Below are 26,495 nucleotides of genomic sequence, written 5' to 3'. Positions count from 1 at the left end.
AGGTCTAATTTTTTGTAGAACTATTTTATATCCTAAATGCAGGGCATTTATCCACCAACCCCACAGTTCCCCAGAGTTTTCTTGAGTGCAAACAAACATACATTCAACCTTAATTCACTCATAACTCCTCCTTTTCTTTACATTTTTTTAAAACAAAATCTCAAACCTAGCTAAGAAAACCCAAACTTACACAATTCCTACAAACCCATATTGAAAAGCAATATTCTCAATCTAACCATTAACACTTTGAAAACTTTTAGCAAAACATCCAAAAGCAGTTTCTTAATAAAACTCTTTATACTTTAGAGTAATCTCTTAGTATACCCCTTTGCATTTCTTACTAACAAAACATAACATTAATCCATTCAAATAACAAGAAAATATTTTTAAATTAAATAGACTAAGGAATATTACTTCTCCCTTTTCTTTGTAATTCTTTTTAAACAAAATCTCAAGCCTAGTTAGAAAACCCAAAGTTTTCCATACAAACAGTTCCATTTGTAACACAAAACCAGTTCCATAGGTAATTCCATTTTACATAAACAGTTCCATAAAACAATTCCATTTTTAACACAGAACAATGCACAAATCACCAAATAATAAAGCATATATCCATACACAAAACTGCATCTTGAGTCTAGGTAGAAACAAATTTCTTCATTTAAACAGTTCCATTTTTTTTTGTTTTGTTTTTTGTTTTTTGTTTTTTGAGACAGGGTTTCTCTGTGTAGCTTTGCGCCTTTCCTGGAACTCACTTGGTAGACCAGGCTGGCCTCGAACTCACAGAGATCCGCCTGGCTCTGCCTCCCGAGTGCTGGGATTAAAGGCGTGCGCCACCACTGCCCGGCAAACAGTTCCATTTTTAACACAAATAATTCCAGAAAACAGTTCCTAAGTTATTACTATAAGTAAATTCAAAATTATCCCATTGCAATGAAATCACTATTGTTCATTTCATTTCTTAAGTCCCAAAATTCAAATAATAAATTCTGGTACTAGCCTTCCAAATATGAAGAAATCCATAACCAAAATCCTTTTTGTAGTTTTATCTCATTTTTTTTAAGTTCAAAAAGTTAAAAAAAAAAAAGGCAAATTCTGGTATCAGATTTTCACCTCCAAATAGAAGTGTTTTGCAACCAAAACTTTTTTGCAGTTAACAATTTTTGTTCAAACAAGCGTCTCTGTAACTTTCATTCTCAAGCTGGAGACATTTTTAGCTACAGTAATATTTTAAATTGCACCGTTTGTGCTGTTAGCTCAGGTTTTTCTGTGTTGCATTGATTTTTCATGGATCTCAGTGGCAGATGCCTTGTCTGTGGTTGTTATGGCATTTGCCATTCTTAGCTTAGTGGCTTCTGGAACTTTCGAAACCATTCAGACTGCCTGCTTTGTAGTCTACTAGTACCCTAACGTCTGTGTCTCATGTTCTTTCACCATAAACATTAAGCATAGACTCACACTCAACATTTATACTTTACAAACTCACATATAACATATGCTTAAGCATAAACTCACACTCAACATTTACACTTTTTTTTTACAAACTCACATATAGCACATATTTATTTATACTTAAGGAAACTATAAGACTACTTTAGCAAATATACTTCCTATTTATTTCTTATATTCTTATTTAAACTTACATTTACAACTAGCATCTTTACTTTTTTAAAAAGATTTATTTATTTAGTATACAGCATGTATGACTGCAGGTCAGAAGTGGGCACCAGATCTCATTAGAGATGGTTGTGAGCCACCATGTGGTTGCTGGGAATTAAACTCAGGACCTCTGGAAGAGCAGTCAGTGCTCTTAAACTCTGAGCCATCTCTCCAACCCTGCTTTTACTTCTTACAAGTTTATTACTACATGTCTTAGGACTACCTTAGATACTTCTTGCAAGCTTATGTTCTTAAATTCTATAGATCTATTTTACAAACTTATATTCATAAGAACTATTAAGCAAACACTACAGAGCTTCCATTAGCACAGATCTAATTTAGCAAACACCTAAAGATTTCTTAACACTTAAAGAGATTTAACATTTTCTAACAAGACAGAATAATTTTCTACTTCATACTCTTAATTATTATCACTATCTCTATTAGAAAAATTCTCTTAACTAGACAGGAAGTGCGCACATCATTTCTAAAGTTCAGAGCTTATAGACAGCTTTGATATTTCTGAGAGTTCTTTTGAAACAAGAGTCTTTCTTTAATGGCTTTCTTAACTCTGTGGTTTAGTGAGTTCTGTTGATAAACATTTCAGATTGTTTATAACAACTCTATTAAGAGCTGTCTCCTTTTACAGTAAACCCCCCAAAAAGAAAAAACTTGTAAGGAATATTCTGTTTCTGAATTACTTAGCTATCATTCCATAACAGTCAATTTCCCAACAGAAGAGGATAGTTGTCTAAATTGGAGTGGGGTTCCAAGACCTGCAGCTTTCAGCAGATCTGAAAACATTACTGAAACATTTTAAACTCTTCAGCAGTCTGGAGGTCTCCTTATACTCCTATCCCTAGACTGCAAGATGGAACCTTAATATCAAGAGCATTGAATTAGCTGCTTTTCATACTCAAACTGTGATACAATCTTACCCCATCTTAATTTTTTAAAGCTGTATTTGCCATGAGTTCTTTAACAATGCTGATGTTTCTGATAGATTTTTATCAGGCCAATATTTTCACCAAAACTACTATTCAAGAACATAGATGTTCTTTCATGAAACATATTCTTCATTAGCTTACTCAGAGAAAAAACATTTTCATCATTTCACTTCATTAGCTTTAACCCTGATGTTGTTATTGTTAGAAGCTGTGATATTTAGCATTTATTTTTTATAAGGGACTTTCAAGTGAAGCAACTCTTTTGTAAGACAGCTAGATTTTCTGAAGTTTGTTTCCCATCAATAAAGCAGTCATTTCTTTTTGAATGCCTGTTTTCTTATCCCCTTATTATATTTGCCAAGGAATCATTCATTGCACCCTGTTTGTTCAAAAGGCAAAAAACTTTTTTATTTTCACATAAGTTTCTTCATATCTAAAACAATGTTCAGTGTATAAACTGCTTTCTCGTGGTTTTTTTAAAGGGTTTTTAAGTGGCTTGTTTGCTCTTATAGGTAGATTTTTGTCATCCAACTACCATAAAAACTTTGCACAGTTATAGGGTAAATAAGTCATTTTCTCGAGGAGCTGGTAAAGCCAAAAAGTGGCATAGCTCTGACTTTTGTATTCTTACAGTCTTTCCTTGGAACTAACATTCAAGAAATTCTAGAGGATTTTCCTCCCTCTTCCTTATTCTTTTAAAAGCTGTATTTTAAGTTTACTATGAACGTATTATGAGCTGACAAAAGTCTTTCAGGGCATTTCGCCATTTTTTTTGTGTGGAAAAACTACCTTTCCCAGACTGCATTTCTCTTCATCAGCTCACTGTTAACAAGCTAGCTTTTGGACTTCATTTCCCATAGTTCTTTTCAGGTCTGAAAGTCAACTTCTAGTTCTTTTTTACTGGGCTTGCTTTCAAAGTTCTTGCCTGGGAGGTTTGAACCAAGCTTTTTGCATTTTCAATTACAGGAGATAGGGAGATTTCTTGTCTCTTTTACTGGCCTTGCTTTCAAAGTTTTTATTTTTGCAATGGGAGATTTGAACCAAGCGTTTTAAGTTTTCAACTACGGGACATTGGGAGATTTCTGTTCTGAGCTGGCCTTAACAGCTGTCTCTCCTTTATCAGACACCGCCCTGAATCAGAACTGCACCTGCCTTGTTAGCATGCATTGAGGTGTGCATTTCTGATAGCAACTCCTCTTGGGGCTTGTGTTTTTTCTTAGCCAGTCAGTGAAAAACAAAATCATTTGCAACAGAACTTTTCCATACTCCTTCAGAGAGATTTTCTCCCACTGATAGATCTTCATCTCATTTTGCCTATCCCAAACTGCCCTCCCCCCTCCACCCCAGATGCAGACCTTCAGATATCTCAGGCTGTGGTTCTGTTCCTCTGCTAGCTGCCTCTGGAGGTAAGGGCTTTTTCCCCTACAAATCTGCCTCAAACTCTTAGCAGCTTTCATTTTCTGGGGAGGAATTTGTCCCTTCTCCATTTCTTCTTCAAAGACTCTTTCTCCCGGACAGTTCCCAGTTTGGTCTCAGTTTATTCCCTCTGCCCCAGAAACACTTTCAACACCAGAGTGGCAGCTTTCCCTGCTACTGAAGGTAGGGGCTTTAGTCCATCTCTATTTTCAGGGTCTGTGTGGTTTGTGTACAGATTGAAAATGAAGCTTCTGCTTTTCTGACAAGGGAGGTTTTTGCCATCTCTAAGCTCTCATTAGGACAGGTGCACTTCCTTCATCAGGCCTTTCACCTGACCCAGTCCCTCAGTGGGTTGTGTTTGTTCCTTCTGTGCTCAGACAGAGCTATCAACTGAGGCAATCATCCCTTAGGGCTACACTCCCTTCTCTCACCAGAGTCAGTTGAAACAAAGTTTTTTGTTTGTTTGTTTGTTTTTCAGAAAGATGCTTTCTCTGATAGAAAAAAAATACCTTTACTCCTGGTTAGTTCTCTGTTCTGCCCTGGCTGGGCTCTTTCCCCAGACAGTGTTCCTGACTTGGCAGCCCAACTGCATCAGACACAGTTCAGCTTTATTGCTTTCACAGAAAGGTCCTTTCTCTGATAGGAAAACTTTTCTCAGATTTCTTTTTTGCAGCTGTGGACACTGCATAGCCCCACCTAACAACCCGGGACTTGCAGGAAAGTGGGCGACTGTGCCCTTCCTGCTGGCTTTAGCTTTGTTCATTAGCAGTTTTCCCCTGAGTCCTGCACCTTCCTGCCTCAGCTGTGCTCTCCAGAAAGTTGTTTACAATTGCAGGAATCCTAGTATCCCTGAAATGCACTCCAACTCAGAGACGCTGGCCAGTTGCCTCTGGGTTGTTGGTCAGAAGCAAGGACTTCAAGGGATCTTTGTGTTAGGGCAATTAGGAGCACCCTTTCATTCAACAAGTGTCCACTCAGAAACAAAACTCTCGATGCCTCAGCTCAGCTATAACTGAAAGGCTTGGCTTTATTGCTTTTCCCAGTAAACAGTTTCCTACCCTATTGGGCTCTTTAGGGCTCCTCACTCACACTCTCCCAAGCATTTCCCTCAGGGTTCTCTGACCCATTGTCTTTTACTAGCTTAAAGAGAAAGAGCTTAGAGGTTTTTAGGAACTCCATACCTGCCTCCTGCATTGCAGGGAGGATTTTTAAAGCTTGAAAGAAATAACTTAAAGAGGTTTAGCTGTCTTAAGAGGTTTGTTGTTTTCTCTTAAAGCTAATCACAGGTGATTCCCATACTAATATTTTCAGGTGATTCTAATTTTTGTCCTTCTGAGAGAAAGAGTTAAAGGCTTTAGTTTTTAAGCTTTTTAAAAGAGCTTTTGGTTTGAGAGAGAAAGATTAAGGCTTTTTAGAGATTTTTTTCCAAATTTTCCAAGTTTTTAAGTTTAAGAGAAAGATTTTTTCTGAAGAGAAAGACTAACTTTTCCCAAAACTTCTGAACTTTACATTTTTTGGCTTCTTACACTTGTATTTTTGCCTCAGGGGGAAATCACTTTGTGCTGCCACTTGGACTTAGCATTTCAACTGTCCCTAGCCAAAAAGCTTCCATAGGAATCTTTTTTCTGCCGGATAAGCTCAAAGAAAGTATTTCCTCCAGTTTGCATATAAAACCCCCAAAGTTAGAAAATTGAAGTTTTTCTATCTAGTTGCCTTACTTATCTTAAATTTTTTCTACACGATCTTACACTTCTAAATTTTTCCTACACTGTATTACTGCACTATACCTTATACTTATTTTTCACAGGTAGAAATTGAGAGAGAGAAGATACAAATCTTGATAGAGGAGGTTTTTGCACTGCAGCATCAGACATCCAGTCCATTTTTTCCTTTTCTCTCGAGGATAAAACCCCCTGCCATATATATTCCATTACAACACCGGACATGTCCCTTTTTTTCCAACTGGCAAAGATTAACTCATACTTTCACCAAAACTCTGTAATAAAACTAAACATTGCTATTATTTTCCTTTGTCTTTAGTCCCTATTACTTTGTATTTAGTCCCTGTACATTTGTCTTTAGTCCCCCTCCCCTTTTTTTTCTTTAGTCCCTTCTCATGGTGCCATTCTGTGGGGCATTTACCCATCAGCCCTACAGTTCCCCAGAGTTTTCTTGAGTGCAAGCAGCAGGAAATATTAGATAGAAGGATTTAGAATGTGGAAATAAACAGATGGAAAGTACAGGATAGCCTCAAGAGGGCCTGGAACCTATTCCAACGGGTCCTGACAGTCTCTGCTCTAAGGTATTTATAGAAACGCCGAGGAATAGAATAGAATCTCCTCTTTGTAACTTTTTAGGAACAATTTGTAATCCCTAACAAGGCAAAATTTTCTTTACTTCTTCAAACATTCTTTCTAAGGTATCTGCATTTGAATTGGCTAGTAAAATATCATCTATTTTTTTATTTTAAACAAAAAGGGGAAATGTGGTGATATTTTATTTGTGTACCCCAATAAAGCTTATCTGGGGATCAAAGGAAAGAAACAGCCACTATATTAAACATAGAGACCAGGCAGTGGTAGCACACACCTTTAATCCCAGCACTAATTAACCAGACAGGAAGTGATAGAGCTGGGCAGAAAGGGGAAGTGATGTAGCTGGGCAGAGAGAGGAAGGAAGATGGCAGGGCACCAACAGGTCTATAGGTGTAAGTATACAGGAAGTAGCTCTCTCTTTGGCTGAGGATTTCCTAGAGGTAAGATGTGGCTGGCTTGCTCTCTGATCTTTCAGCTTTCACCCCAATACCTGCCCCAGGTTTTTTTAAATAAGACCTTTTAAGATTTGTGTTACATATACATAGTCAAATGAAAAAACATCAAATATATATTGTGCCATGGAATAAAAAGAAATTAGCATGTTATATATTATACATAATGTACATATTTATATACATGTTATATATTATATACCAATAAACTGTATTAGTAATGTCTATTAAGATAATACTCTGAATGATAGGCTTAAAGATGAATAAAACTGAACCTTTCTCTCTGAAATTTCTCTCAAGGTAAAAGTAATTCATATAATATAATTAAAGATGAAAATGACACAATAAAGCTGGGTGTGGTGGTACAGACTTTTAACCACACTTGGGAGGCAGAGGCAGATGGATCTGTGTGTTCAAAAGTATCTTGATTTATGTAGAGAGTTCCAGGCCTACCAGGGTTTCATATTGAGACCATGCCCTCCCAAAAATTGTAATAGTTTTTGCATAAAAAGGAACAACTAAGCCATATCTGGTTGGGAATGAGTTGAAAGTTAATGGTGACTGGTTACCACAGACTGCATGCTATTTATTTAGATCTGTGTCCTAAACTGGCATCTAGATTCAGAAGGATATATCATCTGATGGCTTTTTCCCCTATGTGTATGTATAAAGATTTCCCTCTAGAGTGCCCATCACTTCCCATGATCCACAATGGAAACCACACAGGACAGCATGTTGGCCAGTTTGTGGCAGGGTTGTCTGTGACATTCAGCTGTGATCCTGGTTATTTGCTTATTGGACAAAAGACAGTTAAGTGCTTATCTTCAGGAGACTGGGATGGTGTCATCCCCACATGCAAAGGTACCTTAAATTCACTATCTACTGGGGCTGGCCTGATATTTTCCACAATTTATTTCTTATTCTTGTCATTTTTTTCCTAGAGGCCAAGTGTGAACCTCCAGGACAGTTTCTCAATGGGCAGATAAAAGAGCCTCTGAGTCTTCAGGTTGGCAAAACTGTGTACTATTCCTGTAATGAAGGGTGAGTGTCAGGAATGTCTTTAAAATTTAAAGCACTTGGATTATATGTGCCTGCTGTAAACTATAAAGCCTATAGAGAGAAGAACATGGAAAATTCTGGATGTTATTCAGGAATTATCTGGAATGAGGTAGTGAAAGGTAATACTAATAAAAGAGTAGCTGTAGAGACTAGATTTGAAGTCAAGCTTACCAGTTTTTCCAGCACAAACTGCTTAATAGTACTAAATTCCAACCCTGGTCTCCAGGTACCGATTACAAGGACAACCTTCTAGTCAGTGTGTAATTGTTGAACAGAAAGCCATTTGGACCAAGAAGCCAGTATGTAAAGGTAGGTAAGATAATGGTGGTTTGTAAGGAAATACAGGGGTCCACATACACTGCATCCTTGGCTTTCCTATAAGCATGTCCTTTTTCCTATAAGCATACATTTGTGTGTGTGTGTGTGTGTGTGTGTGTGTGTGTGTGTGTGTGTGTGTGTGATCACAGCAAAAACCAAAAATCAAACTAGAAATCTTATGAGTCTGGTCTGCACTGCAACATCCTTCAATTGCCTTTTTATACTATTTCCTTAAGTCAAATGAAGCAAGCAGCTTTCTTTTTCTCAAAGACACAGGCTCTTGGTGAGGGAATTTGAGCTATTGTACATAAAGAAGATTGTGTATTTGGTAACTAGAACTAATAAATCATCAAAGGAGACATACTCAAAAATAAAGTTTTAAAATCTCATTTGTAATAATAATGCATTAGCTGACTGAATGACTAACTATAGATTCAGAAATCACTGTCCTTTACCTTTTCTAGAAATTCTCTGTCCACCACCTCCACCTGTTCTTAATGGAAGACATACAGGCAGCTTTTCAGCAAATGTACCATATGGAAGCACAGTTACCTACACCTGTGACCCAAGCCCAGAGAAAGGAGTGAACTTCATTCTTGTTGGAGAGAATACTATCAATTGTACCAGCAACAGTAATAAGAGTGGGATCTGGAGTGGCCCTGCTCCACATTGTGAACTTTCGACTTTTGAAGTTCAATGTCTGCAACCCCAGATAGACAGAGGGCAAATATCTATTTTAAAAGATAGATATTCCTATAATGATACTGTGACATTGTCTTGTGAATCTGACTTCAACTTGAAGGGCAGCAGAAGAATTCGATGCAATGCCCAGGGCAAATGGGAGCCATCGGTACCAGCGTGTGAAAAGGGTGAGTGTTTAATAATCAGAAGATGAATCATTTCAAAAATTTAGAGGAGGGCCTATGGACTTTACACAGGGGCCTTTGTAGTACCTATACCTTCAGTCATACGATAGTGGATATAAATTATAAAGAAGGCTTTCTTAGCACTCCCTCAACCACTATGGAAAATACACTAGAGTTTCTAAGTTGTCCATTTCTTTAGGAAATATGAGAGCAATACTTGTTTGTCTTAACAGTGATTTTTCAAAGGAAAGTCACCAAAGCTTTCACCTGGGGGTATATTAAAATCTTCCATAAAGTCTTCTAAGATAATTCCTTCAGAAGGGAAAAGCTGGTGTAATGGCACATGCCAAAAAAATGCTGTAACTGAGGAGAATGATATAAGAAGGTTGTGAATTTGAGATCAGCCTAGGGTACATAGTAAAATCCTATGTTTAAAAAAAAGTAAAAGGAAGAAAAAGAGAGAGTGGGGATGAGGGACAGGAGTGAGTTATAGCAAGCAGAAGCCAAATAGATCAGTGGCAGCCTGAGTACAGAAAAGAAAATATGATTGAGAAATGATAACCTGAAATTATCTAAGGACTGCAAAATACCCTCTGTTCCAGACAGCTGCCATAATAATGAGGTTATCATATTAATTTTGACTTCTTTGGCTCAGTTTCTATTTTGTACTCTAAAAATGTTTCATTGTATCCATTTTTCCTTTAGAATGTCAAGCTCCTCCTAAAATCATCAATGGGCAAAAAGAAGACAGGCAGTTCCTCAACTTTGACCCTGGAACATCCATAAGATACAGCTGTGACCCTGGCTATTTACTGGTGGGAGAGGACACTATACACTGTACTCCTGAGGGGAAGTGGACACCCACTGCCCCCCAGTGCAAAGGTACTACACTACAACTGCAGATATTTTGCCTTAGATTGTCTTATGTTGTTACTCATCCTTATCTTTTATCTTAGTTGCAGAGTGTAAGCCAGTAGGACCACATCTCTTTAAGAGGCCTCAGAATCAGTTTATTAGGACAGCTGTTAATTCTTCTTGTGATGAAGGGTGAGTTAAGGATGTCTCATTCTGAATGAGGTCTGTATTATCAGCACCCACTGCAAACTGTATATAAGAGTTCATTTTTTCTTTTTTTTCCCGAAACAGGGTTTCTCTGTGTAGCTTTGCGCCTTTCCTGGAACTCACTTGGTAGCCCAGGCTGGCCTCGAACTCACAGAGATCCGCCTGGCTCTGCCTCCCAAGTGCTGGGATTAAAGGCAATAAGAGTTCATCTTAAAGGTCTTCCCTTGTCCTGTGCTCATGGATTGTTTATCACAATGTTTTTCCATGCATGGGAACTACAAAATAGATGGATGTACTGAAGTTGGCTGAATTTTTTTTCCTGTTGCATTTGTCCTATAATTTGTCAGTCTATCTCTGGAGCCCATGGTGCTTGCTTAGCTTATTGGTAATCACATGGCCAACTGATAAGACTCTTTGTCTCTAGGTCCCAGTTAAGTGAGAGTGCTTACCAACTGTGTCAAGGTACAATTCCTTGGTTTATAGAGATTCGTCTTTGTAAAGGTGAGTAACAAAATTGACAGAGGACTTAAAGTGGTCCTTAAAGATGGATGAGTGTCCTATTTTAGACTATGTTATGGGAATTAGCACATTATTTTGTCAAGTTTTATGGCTATTTTCCCATCTTGCTTCTGTCACCTCTTTCTACTTTAATCAATCAAATTCCATGTACTTAGTTACTAAGTTTATGTTGTGGGTTAGGATTATCAGAATATAGCAAGTTATAACTATCTAAGCCATTATCCATACTTTGGGTTACACCAAAGGTTTAGTGAACAGATTAGGAGATTGGTGTCAAATATGAACTCAAATTCTGTTCCTTCTGTCTAATACCTGTATGATCTTTGACAACATATATGACTTGCAGAAACTCTAGTCTCATCTGTAAAAGTATCACCAAATTGCAGGTTTCCGTTATTAGAATAAAATGGTACTGTACCTAACTTCTGGATGATGAAACTTCCTATTGTAAAGTAGGTGCTCAATCAACAATACCTGTCCTTAGTCAGCCATATAGCTATTGTAATAGGATATACTCCAAAAGTATGATTCTATCACTTGTACTTTTTATTCTCATATTAACTGTGATAAAATAATTATTAATTAATTTAATTAACAAGTGAATATTGGGTCTTATTATGTCATAATATGTTCATTTTCAATACCAATCTTATTTTCAGTGAAATCCATTTAAATCAAATTTAATATACACAATAATGTTTGATACAACTCACAACATGAGCATCCACACCTTCCAGAGAAACATGGTCAGAACTGCTGCACTTCTAACCCTGGGTCAGGTGTCTACAGTATCTTTTTATGTCTCCAGAAATCACCTGTCCACCACCTCCTATTATCCACAATGGGAAACATACAGGGAGTCCCTCAGAAGATGTCCCATATGGAACTATGGTCACCTATATGTGTTATCCCGGGCCAGAGGAAGGAGTGCAATTCAACCTCATTGGGGAACGCACTATCCGTTGTACAAGTGACAACAGAGGAAGAGGATCCTGGAGTGGCCCTGCTCCTCTCTGTAAACTTTCTCTCCCTGCTGTTCAGTGCTCAGATGTCCATGTGGCAAATGGATATAAGCTCACTAACAATAGTGCCCCATATTTCTACAATGATAGTGTGACATTCAAGTGTAATAATGGATACATTTTGAATGGAAGTAGCCAGATTCGTTGTAAAGCCAATGACACCTGGGATCCTGAAATACCACTTTGTGAAAAAGGTAAGAAGCCAGACCCAATAGGAATTTTAAATGGTATTTACTTATTTACATTTTTCTTTTCTGTTTTTAAATTGAAGGACTGGAGATGAAACTCAGGGCCTTGCACAACTAGGCAAGTATAAGCTACAGCTACAGCCTCTATAGTTTAGTCTTACTTATTATTTCCTACTCAAAACAAGTCTTTCATTTTTTATTTAAAAAAGGCAAAAGAGACACAGATTTCCTTCATATTTCCTCCATAACACAGAAAGCTATACATTGTTGTATTGTGATCTTTGCATGAGTATACCCTTGGATTTGTAACATATTCAAGGTATGTGATGAGAAGAGCTTTTAAAGAAGCCTCAAAACAAAAAGAAAGACAACTTAGCAACTAAAGGAACATTCACACACATCACAGTCAGGACTTCACAGTCCTGAAGACAGACAGTGGATAGATTTGTTTCATACAGTATGAATCCAGGATCACAAGTATAGCCACAGAACAGAAAGCATTCTATGATGGATGAGAACTTCCAGAACCATGCCTTCAAAGTTTCAGATGGGCACCAGCTGTTGTTTTTCTTACAGTTCTAGAATAGAATGCTGTTGTTGGTGTTTGTGTGGGAAGTTCACTCTCCAGGACACTACTCTCTTAGGCACCACTGTAGTTGGTATACATGTAGAAATATGATCTTCTGTCTCTGGAATAATGTGAACATGCTTGTGACCCTTACTACAAATTATGGGAAACAAATCCACCCATTGCCTTCAGGACAATGGAGTCTTGCCTATAATGTCAAGATTATTTTGGTTCCTGAGTCATCTTTCTTTTTACTATGAGGAACCTAAAAGCAATCACAACTTTGTGCCCCCAGAAGGATGTGAGCCTGTGAGAGAACTTCACGACCTTCCAGATGATTCTCATGTAAAACTAGTGAATACTGCCTGTGAACATGGGTGAGTGTTAAGTTGTTCATTCTGAAAAAGAATGCCCACTTTGTATTTTGTATTAACTCTACCTACAGCTTGTCTTGGTAAAACCCTTCAGGGATTCCTTATGCTCCTACCCACAATGGTCTAACTAGTAGATCTAACACAAATCTTGAAAGGTCTTATAATAAAAAACTCAGAGCCAAATATTGGGATGAAAGCTGAAAGATCAGAGAAACAGAACAGCCAGCCACAAGTTCTTACTTCTACGAAATCCTCAGTCTAAAGAGAATGAGTTCCTGTTTCCTCATGCCTTACATACCTTTTTCTGCCCTGCCATCTTACTTCCTGGGATTAAAGGCATATGTGTTTCCCAAGCAAAGACATAATATCTCAAGTGTTGGGGTTAAAGGTGTGTGCCGCCATGCCTGGCTCTGTTCCCAGTGTGGCCTTGAACTCACAGAGATCCAGACGATCTCTCTCCCAAGTGATAGGATTAGGGGTGTGTGCCATCACTGTCTGGCCTCTATGTCTCTAATCTAGTGGCTGACTCTGTCCTCTGATCCCCAGATAAGTTTATTGGGGTGTACAATATATCACCACAAGTAGGTCCTGTCTTCTTTTTTGACATGGGAAGGGCTTTGCTGAGAGTTTCTTATGTAGAAATAGTTTTCTGATTTGGAGGACCAAGAGTTTCTTTGCACCAAAGCTGTCATTTAGAAGTACCTGTATAGTTGTACAGTCTTTGTTGCAGAGGTGAAATATTGAGAATAAATGTAGTATAACATCATTTTCTAGGTACCAGTTGACTGGACATACTTATGAGAAGTGTCAAAATGCTGAGAATGTGACTTGGTTCCAAAAGACTGCAGTTTGTAAAGGTAAATTATGGACATGGGGGAAGACTTCCATGAATTAGGGAGTTAGAAAAGGATAATCAATTAGTGGAGAGTACGTTTACAACTTCTTTAATAGCTTATACTTCTCCTTGCTATGTATAAGATATGGAAAATTTTTTAGTTTTGATCAACACTGGCACTGAGAAACAATTTGCCAAGTAAGAATGAGTATTTACCATATGTATATGAATATAAATATGTATATATATTCTAATTTTACTAAATAGAAAAATGTGTGTGATATTTCTGGGATATAGGAACACAGCTGTATTTCTTTATACTTTATTTTATTTTCTGAATTTTTTGGAATGAATCTGTACATAAATTGATAAAGCATGTTCTAATTTCCAAATTTTAATTAATTTTCTATTCATATAAATTATAAGGCACTTGTGTTGTTATATTGGGATAAAGACTCAAATTCTCTAAATCTCTTCTGCAGTTATTCTCTGTCAACCTCCACCAATGGTCAAAAATGGGAAGCACACAGGCATGACGGCAAAGCACTTCCTGTATGGAAATGAAGTCTCTTATGAATGTGATCCAGGGTTCAATCTTCAGGGAGAGAAAAGTCTGCAGTGCAGAAATGGTCCTAAAGGACATGGATCTTGGAGTGGACCTCCACCAAAGTGCTCAAAATCTTCTCCAAATCATTGCCCTGATCCGGAAGTCAAGCATGGATACAAACTCAATAAAACTCATTCTGCATATTCCCATTATGACACAGTACATGTTGCCTGCAATCCTGGCTTCATCATGAATGGCAGCCACTTGATAAGGTGTCATACCAATAACACATGGGTGCCAGGTGTACCAACTTGTATCAGAAAAGGTAAGCCATTTTCATGGATAAAACATGAAATGTTTTACAAAGTAAAGAAGGCTTTTAAGTATGTATTCTACCTAAAGGAAATCATCTAAAAGCTAAAGCATTTAGTGTTTTATAAGATGAACTGCCTTTTCCTATCTCCTCACTTGATTCTTTTTTCTCTTTCCTTTATACAGAGTAAGAGCACCTGAAATTATGATTAATTTATATATCAATCAATCTCTAATTTATTCATTCTCATGAATCTAGTTGGAAAAGTGGGCACACTTTTTGGCAAATACTTGACAAAAATGCTGTTTGAAATTTTTATATTTAAGGCTATTGTGCCATCCAGAAGGAGGATGTTGGATGTTCTGAAGAATGAACCTGACCTTCAAACCCACTAAATTATCTCAAATTTTAGCTGTTATTTGACAGCTTGTTCCTGCTAGTTATTGTCTTAATCAGAGACTGCCAGGTGCAGCCTCGTTAAATTAAGTTCCACAGAGGTGTGGTTTCACTTCCTTGTTCCTGTGCTTCTGTGTGTGCTTAGATTATAGCCTGTTTTCAACATAGAAGGAAGATAATAGATCAATTAGTTGTAAACACTATTACTCTTGGACCAACTGAGGGAATATAATAGAATACCATAGGCTAATAAATTATATTTGTAGACCACAGCTACATCTATTATAGCATCATATGTTCAACTCTTTTCTTCTAATCATATATGGTAGAGAGTAAAAGCACACATTTGTCCAAACTTGAGAATTAACTAATTGGCTTGTTTCTCATTGCTTTTCTGTGTTGCTATTACCCTGGGATTGTGTTTTCTAAGTGTTATTCTGTGCTCAATTAAAAGTCTTTCCTTGTTGATCTCCAAGCTTTCTTAGGGTGTCCTTCTCCATCCACAATCCCCAATGGGAATCATACTGGTGGAAATATAATTCGATTTTCCCCTGGAATGTCAATCATGTACAGCTGCTACCCAGGTTACCTTCTAGCTGGAGAGGCACTTCTTCTCTGTACTCATGAGGGTACCTGGAGCCAGCCTGCTCCTTATTGCAAAGGTATTTTGTCTGCTTTATTGTTGTTCTTTCTCACAAAGTAATTTAACCCAAATATGTATGTTCAGTTAAGCATTTCAGCTTGAAATTGTTAGAGATCAATTCTATAATTTAATTGAGTACATTTCATAAGTTATATTAATTTGGGATAATATATTAATCCCAAATCTTGAAATAAAATAGCATAACTATATGGCTAATAATTATTTAGTTATTTATATGTAGAAAGTTGAAGTGATTTTTGTAATCTAAGCAATTAAGCAAAAGTTATAATCACTCTATTGTTAAAGTTTAGGTAAGAGTGCATTTGACAAAAACATCAATAAAATTCACAATGTTCTTTTGATTCTGTTTCCTTAGATGGTAGTGAGTTGATGGGCAATTTTTTTCTATTGATTATTTGGGAATCTCACATCATGCACCTTGATTGCATTCACCTCCCAATCTCCTCACATTCACACCCTTTTACTGTGACCTCTCCCTCCACAAAAGAGAAAAAAATCCATTTTGTGTTGTTCGTATACTCACTGGAACATGGTGAAATTCCTAGTGGCCAGCCACCCAAATGAGGATAACTCTTTCTCCACCTGTATCCAGCACCAGAAGCCATCAACTGAGGAGAGCTGTGTGTTGGGCTGAGAAGGGAGGGGCCACCTCTCCAATGCTCACTCTACAGCCTATGGTGCAGGGACAGCTCTCCTACACCCACCACCATTGTGTGTTGGCAGGTGAGGGGTGGAGCCAGCTCTCCCACAATACAATTTTTTTTTATAATTTTTTACACATTTTATACAGTAATTATTACCAACAGTGTGTATGAAACAAGAATAATAAGTCAGTATATAATATTGCTGAGGATTCTACTGTATGCCAGATGCTGTGCATTGCTTCTATTCTTATCTCATTTAATGTTCACGAAATCCCTAAGAGAGTTGTTACCATTGTTATTCCTGCTTTGTAGATAAGATTCCAATGTCTCAGAGAGATTTGTGACTTACTCAGATTCATACAACTAGCAGTGAGGATTCAAGTCCAAGGTCTTATCAGGCATGTTTCTAATTTTCATATTGTGAAATGATGTTATAATTTACAAAATTCATGTTCAAAACCCGTGCAATTGGGGCAAAAGACAGCTCAGTAGTTAAGAGTGCAAGCTATTCTTCTACAGGACCCAAGTTCAGTTCCACCTACACAGGGTGACTTACGGCCACCTATAACCAGATCCAGAGAATCCAATGCAGAAAAAGAGGATTTTTCTGGCTTCCAAAGGCACCTGCACACATATTCTGTATTTATGCACATGTACACACACACACACACACAGAGAGAGAGAGAGAGAGAGAGAGAGAGAGAGAGAGAGAGAGAGAGAGAGAATCCTAAAAAAAGAAATGTACAAATAAGTTGCCAAAAATATCACAAAAAATCATAATATTCTAAATATGTTTAAGATTTGGGGTTACATTCATAGCTATCCTAGGCTGAATGTGGCTACCTGTGGCCTGCAGGCTCCAAGCTGAACACTATAGGCTCACATGCTCAAAATATTAAAGAAGAAATGAGAATGCATATCCATATATGAAGAATTAGAGAGTAAGATTAGAAACCAAGAAGAAACAGTAATTTGGAACAAATTAATATTATATGTTTAGCCTTTAGTATTTCTCTAAGAAGCCATTAGAATTATTTAAACACTATTAGCACAGACACACAAACAGAAAACAACCCAGCTTAAGTTCCTAAGTAGGTTGTTGAAAAATAGACAATAAAGACTGCACAGAGTATTGCCTTATTATGCTATCCAATGAAACTTTGCTTACTGATAATGAAATAAGTTGATTTCATAATCTTTCTAATAAGAACAACTTCTACTTAGCTGGTAATAGGACAAATCATGACTATGTATTAGTAAGATTTCTTTAATTGCAGAGGTAAACTGTAGCTTCCCTGAGGACACAAATGGAATCCAGAAGGGACTCCAGCTTGGGAAAATGTATCGGTATGGAACTACTGTGACTTTGGAATGTGAAGATGGGTATACCTTAGAGGGCAGTCCTCAGAGCCAGTGCCAGGATGACCACCAGTGGAACCCTCCCCTGGCTATCTGCAAATACCGTAAGTGCAAGTGCCTCATTGCTATTTGCATGTGGCTGTTGTAGGAAGGAAATGGGGTGTCTGTCAGTGTAGGAGAGTCTCGGGGCTTTGACATAGTGAACGGTGATGTGACAGCAGATTAACTGAAAGGCAGCAGTTACTATAAAGAAAAATATAGTTGAAGATGGGCACATCACATAAAGAGAGGCACAATAATCTAAAAGGAGCCAAAATGTAAAACTCACAGCCTTCTATTTTGAAAGAAACTACTGTCAGACTTCTCTCCTGGCTGATTTTTAAGTGCTTACCAACTTGAGAGGTGTTCTGAAAACATGTCAACTAAACTATTATAGCAGTTCATATTTTTATTTGATCTCAAAAATCACTAACTATAAAGCTGAATGTATTGATCAACTCCCACAACTTAACTAATTAAAATGGGAAGATATCCATTGAATTTTGACATAATAAAAGAGTGGATATAACTTGGGGAACCAATACCTATATCATAATTAGACTAAATGGGAGCTAGGCGTCAACTTCTGGGACATTGCAAAATGTAATGGTATCTAGAAAACATTGACTTCTACAACTAGACTGATGTTTCATGACTTTTTTTAAATTCTTTTTAGGGTCAACTATTCCTCTTATTTGTGGTGAGTTCTCTTAAATTCTTGGAGAAGAGTTCTTAAATTTTTTTTGTAAATATATATAATTAGATGTTTTACATTCTACACATTAATATTGTTTCATTTTAATTCATTGGGTCTGATGTTTTTTCATGTTTTGAAAGTATTTTAATGTTCTTGGTGCATTATAAAATGTCCATCTAGGTTAGAGTTGAAAATGTATTCAAGGTTTTTAAATTGAAAGTCTCATTTCATTTGTTCTTGGTATTTGGTACAATTGAAATAAGTAATCTTTTTCTGCTATAGCAAAGTATACTTCACAACTAAGGGTCAAATGTTATTATGCAAAATCATGGGATTCTGGTGTCCTTCCTTTGTTCCTAATTACACTCTAGAGACAAGATTATTTGCCAGTGAAACTGAAAAGAACAGAAAAAACTTGATGGAAAGTTGACTGGAGCTAACTGGTCCATATGCCTGGTGCTGCAGATAAGGCATGGACTAGATACAACTAGAAAAACTTAAAGATCAATTATGATTATTCAGTAATTCAGTGTTTATGGTTAAGGAAATGTATTAGAAAATCACATTAGCAACTTCTGTACCATTAGGAGCAAGCCCTACAATCAGTTCCTAGTCATACATGTCATTTTTTTCTGGCATTAAACATTCATTTTTTCCCCTTCAGGTGTTTCTGCAGGCTCAGTAGTTATCATTTTGGTTGTTATCGTCTTCTGTATGATGTTAAAATATAGAGAACGGTAAGTTCAAATTAATGCTTGACCAATATGTACTACATATTTAGTTTGTCTCCAGATAAACAAAACACAATATATATGAACTGAAACTACAATGTGATCACTAGAGTAAAGTGCTTTGCGGTATAGAGGGCAGACTTCTCAATTGGAACTTAAAAGATACCCAATACACATCAAATTTAAAAAAATCCAGGAAATAGCACAAAAAAACCAAACAAACAAACATCCAATGATAACATCTGAAGATATTTTGAAATATCCTGTTTCATGGTTCTCCTGTATTCTTTCTTTTTTGTTGTTGTTTTGTAAACTTTCATATAGCCTTTCGTCTAATTTCCTTTAGTTTATATAAAGCTCTTTCACGATTATTGTCTTTCTGAAATATAAAAGTTAATATATCGGTTCTAAAATTAAATGATTTATATAGAAAATACACCATTTATTCTTCTGCACTACTACTAATGTCTTAAAGCCCAATGTTAAAGAATGTCAGGGATTTTCTGAAAATGCATCTTGTATTGCTCTGTCTAGCATATATACACATGATTGTGTAAAAATTTTGCAAGTGATGATAGAGAAATAGGAGGCATATGAAAAGATGATGATCATTTCTGTTCATTGGTAATACAGTAACTGTTGATTGCCTTTTATATTAGTACCACACTAGACTATCAAGACATAAACATTGACATGAAGAAGGTCACAGTCTGGTAAAAGAGGACAAGCTTCCAAATCAACAAGTACCATGATGTTGCCATAGTTAATTATATGGTATTTGGTGGGGACACAAATCAATGGTTAATATTTGATAGTTTTATTTGAATAGTGAAAAAACTGTTTCAGATGAACCCATAGATAGTGAAAAACAAATAGAGAATGTGTTGTAGGTAGAATGAAGAGTTTGATAATGGACCAGAGGCTTGGCTTCCCATCATGAACTTTGAGAACCACACATATAATTGAATATGACTGGAAATAGTGTATGTGACAATGAAGATGGGATAGGTTTAGGTACAGATGTGACATAAAAGCCCTCTGACACTTGAATCTTGTGGAGACTACAGAAAATTGGTATATGCAAAGGATATCTTTCAAAAAGCACATAAAATAGGTATCAACCTGGAAAGATATGCAGATGAAGATTTGCCAAGTATCAGGTAATTTTGAGCTGGGGAACCCAAGTCATGCTAGCCCAAATATTTCACACACACACACACACACACACACACACACACACACACACACCAAAAATACAAAAAATTATTTCCAGAAAAAATACTTTAGCATACTAAGTCACGTGTTTTTGTCAATTTCCCATGACACCAATGCCATATGACACCAATGCCCACAGTTTCATGTCTACTCCAGGCATGAGACATCATAGGGTTACACTACTATCACATGATGATGGTATTATTGAACCTACATAAGACAGGTTTAGTCATGTTCTATAACTGGCATGCACTAGTAATTACCAGGATAGGTATCATACAACCTCAGATTTGAGAAGGACTTCAGAGTTCAGCACCACAATAGGACTGAGAAATACTACAAACTCCTATTTTTTTATGTAGGTTCAGAATACTTACAAGAATAAAATATGGCAATAAAGGAGCCTATTTTGATTTTGATTTGAGTTTTCCAAATGAGTTAGACTATAGTACATTTTTTAAAAAAACATTTTTTTAATCCATAGAACTAACAATGTTCCACTCAGCAGGCATTGAGGAAAATCTAGCAAGGTCATGAGGAGTTGAATCATGAAGGAGCCTTGTTGCCATGACAAGGAACTGTGTGTCCTGTAAGATCATTGCAAAGAAATAAGGTTCAGATTTGCATTTCCAAAGCAAGGTTAGGGACAAGGGAGCTGGAGCACTGGTAAACACCTTTGTTATGAAGAAAATAAATTTCCTGAACTTAGTGATTCACACTAGATGTGGAAAGAAAAATCACATAGACTCCAGGGAAAGGGATTCACTGAGGGAAGAGGGTAGGCTCTGAGAACACATAGTACTCTGAGGTACCTGTGATGTAGAATTTAAAGGAATCTGGACTCAGGTAGGTAACAGACAGTGGAAGTATGGAGATTACAAAGAACAAAAAAGGTAAAAGTGGAATGAGAACAGACATCAAAGAGATAATATTTAGGAGTGGAAGGAAAAAACATAATCAGAGAAGGAGCAAAGCTAGGAGAATGATATTTAGGGAATTCAAAAGAAAGAAAAGCACATAAAAGACAAACATGGGCAGTCATTTACATGGTTTTCCTCACAGAAAAGAGATAATTTAACCAAAAGTAATTAAATTTTTAAATAAATAGAAAATGTGGTTTCTACATTTACTATCAGAACATTACATGTACAGGGAAGATTGAGAAAAATGGAATATCCTAAAATAATGTATAATGTTCCTGTCTGCTTATGATCACTTATTAGCATGTTATATCATAGGGCACTATGTTCTTTAGTCTCAATTGATACTAACAAAACAGGTATGTTTTAAAAAGTTCATAACACTTATTTCAATTCCATATTCTAAATTTACTTAAATTTATTTTCTACTAATTGAAATACAGTTAAGCTTTTATTGTTATGTAAATGAAAACAATAAGTTATTGAGGGTCAGCTTCTAACTTGAACAATTACCAAACCTGTAAGTTATTTATTTTTATGTGCCCTTAAAATTGGGGCCTGTGGTGTTTAATATTTAAGAGAAAGAGATGAAATCACATGTGAAAATACAATTTTGCTGGGATGGTAGAAAGCAGACAGCTAATCAATTCTCACCATAATCACAGTTAGTAAGTAAACATTTGACTATTTTTCTTATGTCTCTCTTTTAGCAACTATTATACAAAAACAAGGCCTAAAGAAGGAGCTTTTCATTTAGAAACATGAGAAGTATATTCTGTTGATCCATATAACCCAGCAAGCTGATAACATGACAAGATGGTATATAATGAAACTAAAATTCATTATTAATATGTATGTCAAGATTTTCTTTAATATTTTCTCATAGTGTTTCTTAAGCATTATCTTAAGTAAATATTGTTTGATATCAGTCTTTAATAGCCATGTATAATATTATTAACTTACCCAATTCATATTGCCAACTGAAGGTCTTAGTTTAAAAACTTGTCTGTTCAGTAAATATGTAACAAATGTGATTAACAAGATTATTAAGAATAATTTTAAATGATTAAGAATGAAATAATTCAGACATTATGGCATGTATTAATAATTCTGGCACTTGGGAAGTAGAAGAAATATCAGGAATTAAAGGCCGGCCTCAGCTACATAGTGAATTTTGAGGACAGGGTTGCATGGATGAGTCCCTGTCTCAAAAGGGGGTGGGAGATAAGAATAAAATATCATTAAAGACAAATAAACAGGGAAAGAGGATAGAGAGAAGAAAGTGAATACATAGAAAGTATTCACTAAGAAAATGGCATTTGTGCAAAGACTGCAGAAAAGTAGGGAGCCAGCCAAGTAGCTACATAGAAGAGCATTCAAGGAATATACAAACAAGAGCAAGTTCAAAGACTAAGGTCTTGCTGTGTTGACATAACAAGGTGGTTTATGTGGCCTAGAGTAGATTGATCAAATAGGAAAAAACATACTCAGAGAGGTACTTGGGAAGGAGCTGGATGATTAGATAGGGTGGGCTAGGTCATTCTAATAAGTTATTATTTTGAGACAGGAAGGACCACCTGAGTTTTAAGCAGAAGAATAACATAATCATCTTAACTGCTGGGTTAAGAAGAGGCTATAGGAAGTTAAGGGTGGAAGAAGGGAATCAACAAGGAGGCTGATAAAATAATCCTGGCAAGAAACAACAGCCTGGCAAGAAGAGGCCATATTCTGCATGCATTTTTAAGATAATAACAAGAGGGCTAGATAATGGTTTGTATCTGGATTTAAAGGATCTGAAAGGTACCAATAATGATGCCAGGGATTTGGGACCTTAGCCACTGGAATGATAATGTTGCTATTAAGATGATTCAGAATGTGATAAGTAGACTAGGGAGAAATCAGTTCTGCTTTGGGGATGCTAAATGTGAGATATCTAATAAATAATCAAGTAAAAGTATCCAGAAGGCAGCTGACAAATTCACATTCCAAGCATCACAGATGATACTGAACATGCAAATACATACATAATAAAGATACTGAATCAGATCATCATAGAGTTTAAAGAGGCCACAGAAGAGAAAAAGCCCAAGTATCAAGCCTTATGACTTCTAATGTGAGGAGCTGAAAAAGAAGGAAGACTAGCAAAAGAGGCAGCCTCTGATGCAAGAGATACCCAAGTGTGGTGTGCAGTGGTACAGAGAGTTTAGGGAAGAGGGAAAGGACAACTATGAAATTGCTGTTGACAGCTTAAAAATGATAAACAATGAAAACTGACCATTGGATTTAGCAGCACAAAATTTGTTGATGAACTTAACAAAAATAATTTTAGTATAAATAAAGGAGAAAGAAGTTGGATTAACCTTAAGAGGAAATGAAAGAACAGAAAATGAAGTAACAACTATAGATATCTGTGCTATCTCTAGGAGTTTTTCTATAATGGGTCAGAAAATCACAGCAAAAATAAAGGAATGACTCTTGAATAATTAATAGATGTGTCTATGCCACAGTTCCTATAAGCTGATGGAGACAATCTAGTAGAAAGAGAAAAAAATAAAAACAAGGAAGTAATAAAGAATTTCTGGGCCAGAATTTTAGTGGAGGAGTTCCTCAGATGGGAATAAAGGTTCAGTCACAAAATAGAAACTATAATAAAACAGAAACAAGGAAGATGCTCCCATATGATGTGATGGCGAATGCACAGCCATTCTCCTTTAATGGTGTAGCTTGCAATGACTAGGAAGCGAACTGATTTGATGAGAATAAGACTGGGGAAGATTCTAGAAATTAAAAGAAAGGAGGAAATATTGAAGTTAGTTGGATGTAGAAGATTGAATGATGAAAAGTACAGAAGGGTGAGCAAGCACTATTTATAATCTACCTAAAGTACCAGAAAAATGGGAGTGGACACCAAAAGGTATACTTTGCTGAGACTCTTTGATGCCATATCTCACTCAGAACGACTTCTCTACCATTTTGAAAGATAGTTATTGATAGCTCAAAAATGACAAGAAATGAAAATTGATCTTTAGACTTAGCAGCACAAAATTTGTTGATGAAATTGACAAGACTTCTTGTAGAATAAAGGGAAAAGATAATACCAAGCTGAAGTAATAGTCCAGATAGAGAAACTAAAGCTAAAATATTCTCTTGGCCTAAGAATTCAGAATCAGGGTCTGGAAAAATGAATGATTCAGAGGTTAACAGCACTTATTCCATTTGCAGAGGACCCAGGTTTAATTCCCAAAACCTTCATGGGCTCACAATCAGTTGTGACTACATTTGCAGAATATCTGATGCCTTCTACTGATTTCTGTGAACTTTTGCAAACATGTAGTGTTCATGCATACAATGAGCACACATTCATATGCATAAATTCTTTAAAAGAGAATTTAGGATCAGTTGTGGCTTTAAACTGATTCCTATATATTTGACAGATACTTTACATTCTTGGACTCACTTTATTAGGCAAAAAGACATACATATAATAGAGTAAGAATAAGTGTACAAAGAAACTATTGTAGTATTTGAAGAGAAAAACTTATGCAGCTGGAAATTTTCCCAGTCCCATGGGGGTCTGTAGCCACTCAGACCCAAGTAAACACATAGAGACTTATATTACTTATAAACTGTATGGTCATGGCAGGCTTCTTGCTATCTAGGTTTTATATATTAAATTAAACCATTTCTATTAATCTATAAATTGGCTCACTGGTACTTTACATCTTACTTCACATGGTGGTGGTGGCTGGCAGTATCTCCTGACTCAGCCTTCCACTTCCCAGAATTCTCCTCTCTATTTATCCTACCTATACTATACTTCCTGTCTGGCTACTGGCCAATCAGCGTTTTATTTATCAACCAAATCAGAGCAACACATTCACAGCATACAGAGCCTTATCCACAGCATACTTGCTCCCAGGGACTCTTAGCAAAGGAGCATAAGAGAAAGGGAACATTGTATCAGAGGGATCCCACACTCAAAGTAAGGGAGCCAAAGGAAAGTTACTGTATTTGTTGGATAGACATTGATTTTTATTTTATTTTTATTTATCAATATAAAATATAGTTGTGTGTTCCAGTTCATATTATCTGAAGTACTTCCTAATAAAATGATATCATCTAATTGTTTAATGGTTATAATTGTCAAATAGAGAGAATGTTGCTGCTCTAGTCATGTTACTTGAGTTACATTATTCACATTGTTACCTACTAAGAAATTATCTGTTTCAGTGTCTCCTGGCTTGGAATTACTTTGAACATTGATAAGAAAGAAAATACTTGAATATCAGTACATCTCTGAGAGGTTGTAGTATCAGTGAACTAATTTCATAAACTGTAATTTTTTATATGCAATGTACTCTCAAGCAGAACAGAGGTTTGTTTGATATTAAAGATGGGTTCACAGACATCGTTTAGTGAGACCTCCTCTATGAAGCTTTATTTGTGATCTGACTGAAGGCAAGCTGTGGGTATGGAAATGTAAATGATGCTGCAAGTATAAACTTCTTAAAGAAAACTCATTCTTATATGTAGCCCCATCTTTTTGAAAGTGGCCTACACACTGTTACTATATGCTTTGGATTACAATGGAGATTTTAACATCTACCAGGGGTGTCCAAACTGCCTGTGGGCCACATGAAGCCCAGGAAAGCTATGAATATAGTCCAACACAAAATCAAATCTTACTTAAAATAATCACGAGATTTCCTTTTGTTACTTTTATTCTGTAATTTGGCTGTATAGTTCTCAAGTGTAAATGTTTTAGATGATAATACATGTTTGAAAAACCAAAAAGTTCAACACTACTGTATCTGAAATATTTCCTGCAGTTGTGATGAGCACACCTACCTGGAAACACTGACTTTAACAGAAATTTCTTTCTCTGATTTGGCTAAGCATACTCACTTGGGTTAATATTTTTCTCATAATACTGTGTATTCTTTGCCTATCCACAATCAATCTGTAATTCTAATTTGTAAGAGATTTAGGAACTATATAAGCTGATTTCTAATTCAAGCTTGGGTCATTTCTTTAGCATTTTTCTCATAAGCTTTAGCTTTTTTATAAAATGTCATTTAGTGTAATATATTCACCAATCAAATAAACTGTATTAAAAAATCTTACATGACTTTTTCTTTCTGAAGTCAATGATTTCCTAAATAATATACACAATTCTAGGATCTTAAGAGTTTATAATTTAAAAGTAATTCATTACAGAACACACAATTTGGTTGTTTTCACCAATGTCTCAATCCACAAATTAAGCTCCCTCATCCCCAGTAGGTACATATTATTTAGGGAACAAGTTCCCTTAGTTCTCCCATTATACATTAGATCTACCCTCTAGACTACTGAGAAAAAAAGCTTCCT

At 36.2% G+C, this 26,495-nt stretch overlaps 1 protein-coding gene across 2 annotated transcripts in view; it reads left to right on the top strand.

Moving 5' to 3' along the window:
• The window catches only part of Cr2 (complement C3d receptor 2), a 45,648-nt gene extending 19,360 nt beyond the window's left edge, over window positions 1-26,288 (top strand). The window contains exons 10-25 of one of the 2 annotated variants that reach the window (XM_006997537.4): window positions 7,462-7,650; window positions 7,731-7,830; window positions 8,075-8,157; window positions 8,631-9,035; window positions 9,738-9,914; window positions 9,989-10,079; window positions 10,519-10,595; window positions 11,422-11,829; window positions 12,687-12,768; window positions 13,540-13,622; window positions 14,083-14,472; window positions 15,333-15,518; window positions 17,442-17,627; window positions 18,239-18,262; window positions 18,924-18,996; window positions 21,836-26,288. In XM_006997537.4, coding sequence (XP_006997599.2) covers window positions 7,462-7,650; window positions 7,731-7,830; window positions 8,075-8,157; window positions 8,631-9,035; window positions 9,738-9,914; window positions 9,989-10,079; window positions 10,519-10,595; window positions 11,422-11,829; window positions 12,687-12,768; window positions 13,540-13,622; window positions 14,083-14,472; window positions 15,333-15,518; window positions 17,442-17,627; window positions 18,239-18,262; window positions 18,924-18,996; window positions 21,836-21,890 — 2,609 coding nt within the window. In that variant the 3' untranslated portion in view covers window positions 21,891-26,288. The remainder of the gene's footprint in view (window positions 1-7,461; window positions 7,651-7,730; window positions 7,831-8,074; window positions 8,158-8,630; window positions 9,036-9,737; window positions 9,915-9,988; window positions 10,080-10,518; window positions 10,596-11,421; window positions 11,830-12,686; window positions 12,769-13,539; window positions 13,623-14,082; window positions 14,473-15,332; window positions 15,519-17,441; window positions 17,628-18,238; window positions 18,263-18,923; window positions 18,997-21,835) is intronic. The other variant, XM_076548305.1, reaches the window with a different exon arrangement.
• The last annotated feature ends 207 nt before the right edge of the window (window positions 26,289-26,495 follow it).

This window comes from Peromyscus maniculatus, chromosome 11, assembly GCF_049852395.1.
Source record: "Peromyscus maniculatus bairdii isolate BWxNUB_F1_BW_parent chromosome 11, HU_Pman_BW_mat_3.1, whole genome shotgun sequence".
NCBI classification, from domain to species: domain Eukaryota; kingdom Metazoa; phylum Chordata; class Mammalia; order Rodentia; family Cricetidae; genus Peromyscus; species Peromyscus maniculatus.
This window is presented reverse-complemented; position numbering and strand designations above follow the sequence as displayed.